The following is a 7,825-nucleotide window of genomic DNA, read 5'->3' as shown; positions in this document are numbered from 1 at the left end:
ACCTGCGCTGGGTCACCTTAACCCCCTAGTGGAAGGGGAGCTGACTCCTGCAAGTTGTCCTTTAATCTTGACAACCATGCTGTAGCACTTGGGTGCCCCTCCCATTTTATTTTTTTCTCCTAAACTTTTTTAAAAATTTTATTTATTATGTATACAGTGTTCTGTCTGTATATACATAAGAGGGTGCCAGATCTCTTTACAGATGGTTGTGAGCCACCATGTGGTTGCTGGGAATTGAACTTAGGACCTTTAGACAAGCAGGTGGTGCTCTTAACCACTGAGCCATCTCTCCAGCCCATACTTTAAGAATTTTTTTTTTTTTTTTTTTTTTTTTTTTTTTTTTTTAAGGAACCAGAGGATGCCCCAGCCTTTAAGAGCACTGGCTGCTCTTCCGGAGAACTCAGTTTTTAGTTCCCAGCACCTATATAATGGTGCACAACCATCTACAACTCCATTTCCAGGGGATCCTATGTCCTTTTCTGATCTCTTTGGGCAGTAGGCATGCACATGGCACACACACACACACACACACACACACACACACACATATAGATACAGGCAAAATCATGAATTATATTAAGCCTCAAATTATGCAATTTTTAAATGTAACTTGATCAAGGTCATATAAAACTCAGTTGGACCAGATGGTGCACACCTGTGGTCTCAGCGCTTGGGAAGTAGAATTGGGAGGATTCATCCAGGAATTCAAGGCCAGCCCTGATTACAGTGATTTGAGGTGGGCCTGGAATACACGCAATCATACCTCAACAAGCAAGGGAACAAGCAAACACCAAACCAAGCAAGCCAAACCCCTCCGTGCCCTCTGGCTTCAGAGTGGTTCTTGCTTGTGTTTTTTCTTGGAAGGCCGTTTTACTTTTTCATGATGTGTGGACATCTGGAGTTCTGATTTACTTGGCAGCAATCACTTCTAATGCCTCTGAACCTTCTGCCTGAGCATCTCTAGGGCTGAATTCTCCTGGAAATTTTTCTGGACAGGTGTGAAGCTGTAAAGAATCTGGGGAACTGAGCCTGTGAGAGTTAACTCTACCTAGCAATCATGAAAATATGTCTGTCTATCTATCATCCATCACTGTCAATCAATCTGTCATCTATCTACCATTCATTATCATTTATCTATTTATTATCCATTCATCTATCATTTATCATACATTCATCATCTACCAATCTATCTACTATCTATCTATCTATCTATCTATCTATCTATCTATCTATCTTCTACCTACTATCTCTCTATCATCTGTCTTGTGTGTGTGTGTAAAATTAGCTCCTCAAAACTACTAATTTTAGAAACACCCAGATTGCACTGAATATTTATAGACACAAAGATAACTAGTGGGCTGGAGAGGGTTCTCTATCTGCCTTTGCTAAAGAACAACACAGGTTGAGAAGTGCCAAGTGTGTGGGTGGGCGAAAGAAGTTTTGGCTTGTAGTGGAAGCTGGTGTTTGTCTTCTCACTAGCTCTCCGGTTTGGGCCCCTGTGGCTCTCAGGCGCATTGGCTCGCCAGGTTTGTCGGTCTCTGCCCTCCACGCCCGGGATTAGTGTGAAGTGAGTTCCCGAGAGCGGTCACTGGAAGGAACCTTGTCCCAGCCCTAGTATTCACTACACCCTAACTCTGACTCGTGGAAACGCCCGCTGCTGACAGCCGGCTCACCTGGGACAGTCACCTGCTGTCCCCTTCCTTTCTGCTTCCAAACCCACGGGAGAGCCCCGAGGGCCTCGCTGCCCTGTTTCTAGGCTCCCCCAATGAGCCTAATTTTCAGGTGACTGTGTACGTGCTTGGCCCAGGCTCCTGTGCGCCGACACACGGAGAGGGAGCGTGCCGGTGTCAGGGACCGGGCGGGTCCATATCCGGGTGGACCGGGTGGGTAGGGCTGTCCCTCCCTCCAGCTCCCGAGGTGGGTTGGGGTTGGAGGGAAGGACCTGCGGAGATTCTCCGTCACCCCTTGGGATCCGAGTGGAGGCAACAGAAAGAAGGCTAGGGTGCAGGGCGCCGATCTAGGGCGTGCCCACCCTGTCTGCCCGGCCAGCCCCAGGAGCATCCCCAGTCCAGGCCCCGAGCGATCGCGAAGGACGAGGAGCTGGTGGAGGAGGGACCTGGAGACCCGAACTTGCTGGGGAAGTGGCGGGAGGGCGGGGCCGAGCCCTGGTCTAGGCGGGAGGAGGGGCGGCTGCAGCTGCATCCAGCTCGGCTGGCTTCCTTCCCAGCCCTCTTTCCCTCCTCCTCCTCCTCTTCCTCCTGTATGAGTCAGGCATTTCCCGGGGAATCGGAGCAGCCACGCGCGGCCCGGGAGCCCGGAGCTGCAGCAGCGGCGTCTGCAGCTGAGGCGGCGGCGGCGGGGCTGCCACCGCGGCGGCCACCCGCGCCCTGGGCGCGCAGCGACCATGGAGAGAACGACCCAGAGCGCAGACAGCGGCGGCGGCGGGGGCAGCAACAGCAGCAGCCGTAGCAGCAGCCGCGCCACCTCGGCCGGCTCCTCGCCCTCCTGCTCCCTGTCTGGCCGAGGGGTGGCCGGCCGATCAACGGCCGCGGGACTGGGCGGCGGGGGCAGCCGCAGCAGTCCCGGCTCGGTGGCCGCTAGCCCGTCCGGAGGAGGCGGCCGCAGGAGGGAGCCGGCGCTCGAGGGCGTGCTCAGCAAATATACCAACCTCCTCCAGGGTTGGCAAAACAGGTAACAAGCCGTCGCCCGCGCCCCCGCGAGGTCCCGGCTCCCCGGGTGTGGACGGTGGCGCCACCCGCGGCCGGGGACTGCCTGGGCACCTCGCCCTTTCTACACCCTGGCGGGCATCGCAGCCGCGGGAGGGAGGCAGGAGCCCTGGTTTTCCTCCGGTGCTGGAAGCTTGAGAAATCTGGAGTGGTCACTGGATCGTCCCGGGTGGTTCCGGTGTCCTACCTGCCAGAGGTTTCTCGCACTCTAGAAGAAGGGCTGAGAGAGACCGACAGAGAGGCAGTGTTAAGTGACCGGTGCAAAAAGCATTCATCAGGATTGGTCTAGTACAGTTCTCCCCACCCCGTAGTTCATGTTAAAGTGTGATGTTTAAAATACAGACAACAGCACCGCCACCAACAAAGAGCCTGTCACTTGTCATCTTCGGAGCACCCCTCTTCCCCTCTCCTCCCCCCACCCCCACCGTGCATACTCCTTCGCGGGTGGCTCGAACGTTCAGGTGCACGTGAAGTTTCCTCGCTTCCCTCTCAAAGTTGGCAAGCCTTGAATTGGGCGTGGTGGCAGACGCGTGTAGTGCCAGCGCTTCAGAGACTGAGGCCAGTGGACTTGAGTTTGAGGCTAGCCTGGTCTACAGAGTGAATTTCAGGCTAGTTAGAGCCACGTCGGGAGACCTTGCCTCAAGAAAGAAGTTGGCAAGTCTAAGGATGTCAGAAAATGGGATTCGCAGCATACTTGGGGTGCAGCATACTTGGGGTGATGACAGTGTGTATGGAAGGACTTAAGGATTAGACTGACACCCCCCCCCCCCATTGTATGGAAGGACTTAAGGATCAGACTAAGGCCCCCTCCCCGGTGTGTGTGTGTGTTCGGAGAAACAAGCCAAAGATGAACCGCCCATGCAAAGACACTATTGGGGAGATCCTTGGACCAGCCTGCCTTCAGTAGTCCCTAGGTCTTCATAGATTTGGGACCCTTAATGGTTCGTGCCTGTGAGGTTTGAACCCCGCACTGGAGTTTGACTTAGCTCTGCTGGTGGCTAGCTAGCTCTTTCCACAGGCTGTTTGGAAATGTTCTTCTGATGGCTTCCAGACAAAACAGGGACTGTCACACACTTAACTCTGCTTGTAGGAAGAGAACCTTGGATGTAATGGAAAACGAACAGTTCTAGATAAAGAAGTCTGCACGCCGCCCAGGGTTTCCTTGGAGATTTGTTACTATGTTAGTGGAGTTGCTTTTAACTTTTGAATCTTTTTTTTTTTACCCCTCAAAATAGCTTTGGCGGCTTCTTTTACCTCCCCCCCTTAAAAGCAGAAAACAGAGAGGTAGTGTGCGTAGGAGGGGGGAAGAGGGAGATAGGAGACGGTAAACGAGATTTCAGTTTTTGAAAGTTGTGTCTCCGAATGGCAGTTCAAGGTGCCTTGTCACAGACAGTTTGAAAGCACGCTGGGCAATCACTTCTAATGCTGCTTCTTCAAGAGCTTATGGGGTCGGTCGAGCATCTGCCCTAGATAACAGGCATTTTCTTTGCCTGGCCATAGTATTTTACCTGTAACATGTATTAAAGGATTTCGCTCTTTGTAGTGGATTTAGGAGGGATTTGGAATTGTGTCCTTTTGCCATTTTTAAACCCACCGTGGTGTTTCTACTGGAGTCAGAGTTTGAGAAAACACATAGTAAATACTAACAATCACAAACTTAACCTAGGAAAACGTGCACACTACCGAGCCTGCTCGAAGGAGGTCTAGACCTATTGCCTTTCAGTCATCCGCCAATGAATGCTCTTCCTCGCCTCTCCAAGGCATTTTCTCTAATGGGCGATGCTGTGTCCTGGCTTCTCTCCTATGTAGGGATCTCTCTGCACCATGGTCCAAGGTCCATTTAATGGTCAGGAGGTGATTTCTACTGAGCCTGTGAGAACACGCTGCTCCTTTCCCTGGAGGTCTTGTAAAGGGAGAACTGTATCCATGAAGAGGAAGAGAGAAGGGGGCCAGGACAGACTCTGAAAGCCATGGAGACCTCGTTCAGTTGTTTTCTCTCATCACAGCCATTTATTGAGTGTCTGTTATGTGCCAGGCCCTGCTGTTGCGGCACAGCACTCAGGAGATAAGCCACGGCGATCTTCTCATGAAGTGGCCAGGACACGGACCCGAGGAGAGGCAGGCGCCCACCTAGATTAGAGTCCCCTTTCTTTTCTTTCTCTCTTTCTTTTTGAAAGCAGAATTAGGGTTTATTAAAAGACATTTTCAAAGTTACTTATTTGTGTGTGTACATGTGCTTGTGTGTGTAGTGTGCATGTGGAAGTTAGAGGACAACATGTGTGTGCATATGTGCTCATGCATGTAGAGTAGTGCGCACATGGAGGTTAGAGGACAACATGTGTGTGTGCTCATGTGTGTAGAGTAGTGCACATGGAGGTTAGAGGACAACATGTGTGTGTGTGCTCATGTGTGTAGAGTAGTGCACATGGAGGTTAGAGGACAACATGTGTGTGTGTGCTCATGCGTGAAGAGTAGTGCACACGTGGAGGTTAGAGGACAACATGTGTGTGTGCTCATGCGTGTAGAGTAGTGTACATGGAGGTTAGAGGACAACATGTGTGTGTGTGCTCATGCGTGTAGAGTAGTGTACATGGAGGTTAGAGGACAACATGTGTGTGTGCTCATGCGTGTGTGTAGTGTACATGGAGGTTAGAGGACAACATGTGTGTGTGCTCACGTGTGTGTGTAGTGTACATGGAGGTTAGAGGACAACATGTGTGTGTGCTCATGTGTGTGGAGTAGTGCACATGGAGGTTAGAGGACAACATGTGTGTGTGCTCATGTGTGTGGAGTAGTGTACATGGAGGTTAGAGGACAACATGTGTGTGTGTGCTCATGTGTGTAGAGTAGTGCACACGTGGAGGTTAGAGGACAACATGTGTGTGTGTGCTCATGCATGTAGAGTAGTGCGCACATGGAGGTTAGAGGACAACGTGTGTGTGTGCTCATGTGTGTGTGTAGTGCACATGTTAGAAGACCACTTGCAGGTTACCTCCTCCCATCATGTGGGTCTCAGAGAGAGAATAAAAGTTGTCAGGCTTGACACAGGTGCCTTCACCCTCTGAGCCATTGTGCCCGTTCCAAAGATTGTGGTTTCCTAGACAGGGTTTCTCCGTGTAGCCAGGGCTGTCCTAGAACTCGCTCTGTAGACCAGGCTGGCCTGAAACTCACAGAGATCCACCTGCCTCTGCCTCCCGAGTGCTGGGATTAAAGGGATAGTCCACCATCACCCTGTTGAAAAGATATTTAGATACAGGCTTTAGGCATGGGCGTGAAAAGAAAGAGGCACTTGGGAAGAAAACGAGAGCAGGGATGGGCATGGAGTCTCCAAGAGACTGTCTCTTTTTGGTTGTTATTGTTTTTGAGATAGCCCATGTAGCCCAGGTTGGCCTCAAATTCAGTCAGAGTATTCCAGGCTGACAGTCTTGCTTCTCTGTTGAGCACCTGCTTTGTTTTAACTACTCCCTGCCCGGACTGGATCTGTCTTCTCCCGCTTTTTTGTTTGTTTGCTTTTGTTGTTATTGTTTTGTTTTTGGGACAAAGTTTTATGTAGTCCAGGCTGTCCTCAAATTCAGTATGTATCTGATGATAATCTTGAACTTCTGACCCTCCTTGCCTCTGCCTCCCAAGTGCTGGGATCACAGGCATTCAGGGCCACCCTTAGTTTTGGCTGGAGGTGGTGTTGGAGATGGAACCCAGGGCTTCACGTATGCCAGGCAAACACTCTACCACCGGGCTGCATCCCCAACCCCCACTTTTAGCATTTGTTATAAGGGCATGCGTTTGAGGAAGCTTACACCAAAATGACTACTACCATGGTCTTCCTGGTTTTCCTTGTGAATGAGTCTCGCTTGCTTCTCTGTTAAATGTATATTTTCTGGGAATGAGTGAAACTGTCCAGAGCTGGCCATTTGATCCCTTGAGTGGCAGGTGCCAGGCCCTCCCCTGTGCCTGGGAGCCTTGAGTGGAGAACTGTCAGCCGAATGTTCTTGGGCCACTGACTGGCCTGCCCTTGAGGCACCCAGGAACCACTTTACCATCGGTCTGAAAACATTCCAAGAGCCTTAGGGATCGCTCCAGCCCAGCTGCTGCTTCAGGAGCCATGGTGAGAGTGAGCTCTGGTCACCTGGAAAACTTCAATTCAAAAAAAAAGCTAAAAATGTAACTTTCCTCCCTCCCCCCTTTCTCCTTCCTTTGTTTCTTTCTTGTGTGTGTGTGTGTGTGTGTGGGCACACGTGTTCCATGGCATGTATGTGAAGACCAGGAGACAACTGTGGAAGTCAGTTACCTCCTTCCCCCATGTGGGTCCTCTGGATCCACCTTAGGTTGTCAGGCTTGGGGCAAGGCTCTTTCCCAGATGAGCAAGCTCCACAGCTTCAGCAGACCTTCCTTCAAGACAGTCTTCAGTGAGCTTTCCTTGGCTCTGGCTGCCTCGAGGCTGATTTCGTCCAGATCAGTGGAGAGAGCACTTCCTCTGTTGTGCCCCAGAAGAAAGTTTGTTATTGGTGCATTTTGAGGCCTGTGATTGGTGGAACTGGAAGCTACGCTTTAACAGAAACACACTACAGCGCTTTACACAAATCCCGCTCCCCCCCCCCTCATGTTTTTCCACCATCCAGGGCCTCACCCACCCATGCTGCCACCGGAGTGTGGAGTGCCTGACCCTACCCACTTGTGGTCTTTGTGTACAGGATGAGCAAAGTGGGGACACGAAGAGGAGATGTAGCAGAGAGGGCCTTGGTAGGGCTGAAGCAGCCATAGCGCTCTTCATGAGGCGATTAGGAGAAGAGATGAGTGGAAGCTAAGGGGACAGGGTGACTAAGGACTGTGGACATGTAGAGGAGGCAGACTGTAGGCCTTGGCCATTGGAAAGAGTACCAGGGACCTGCCTGGCCCTAAGAGCTGGGGATCCTGACCCCCAAGGCTTGAAAGCCATTCATACTGGCCATTGCTCGGAGCTACCAGCATTAGCTGGGGCTAATGAGCCATGGATCGCTGCCCCGTGAGTGCGGGGCTGCGGAGGGTGAAGAGCTGCAGGCTGTGACCTGAGCATCCGGAGTTCTAGAGAGTGGGGTCACGGCTCTACTTGTCAGAGTCCA

The 7,825-nt window shown here is 51.6% G+C and overlaps 1 protein-coding gene across 2 annotated transcripts in view; it reads left to right on the top strand.

The window, feature by feature from the left end:
• The first annotated feature begins 1,939 nt into the window (after positions 1–1,939).
• Osbpl10 (oxysterol binding protein like 10) overlaps positions 1,940–7,825 on the top strand; it is a 236,862-nt gene continuing 230,976 nt past the window's right edge. The window contains exon 1 of one of the 2 annotated variants that reach the window (XM_041677227.1): positions 1,940–2,691. In XM_041677227.1, the coding sequence (XP_041533161.1) occupies positions 2,405–2,691 (287 nt within the window). In that variant the 5' untranslated portion in view covers positions 1,940–2,404. The remainder of the gene's footprint in view (positions 2,692–7,825) is intronic. The other variant, XM_041677226.1, reaches the window with a different exon arrangement.

This window comes from Microtus oregoni, unplaced genomic scaffold (assembly GCF_018167655.1).
Source record: "Microtus oregoni isolate MIOR12 unplaced genomic scaffold, Mior012 000028F_ref0000031, whole genome shotgun sequence".
Lineage (NCBI taxonomy): Eukaryota > Metazoa > Chordata > Mammalia > Rodentia > Cricetidae > Microtus > Microtus oregoni.
This window is presented reverse-complemented; position numbering and strand designations above follow the sequence as displayed.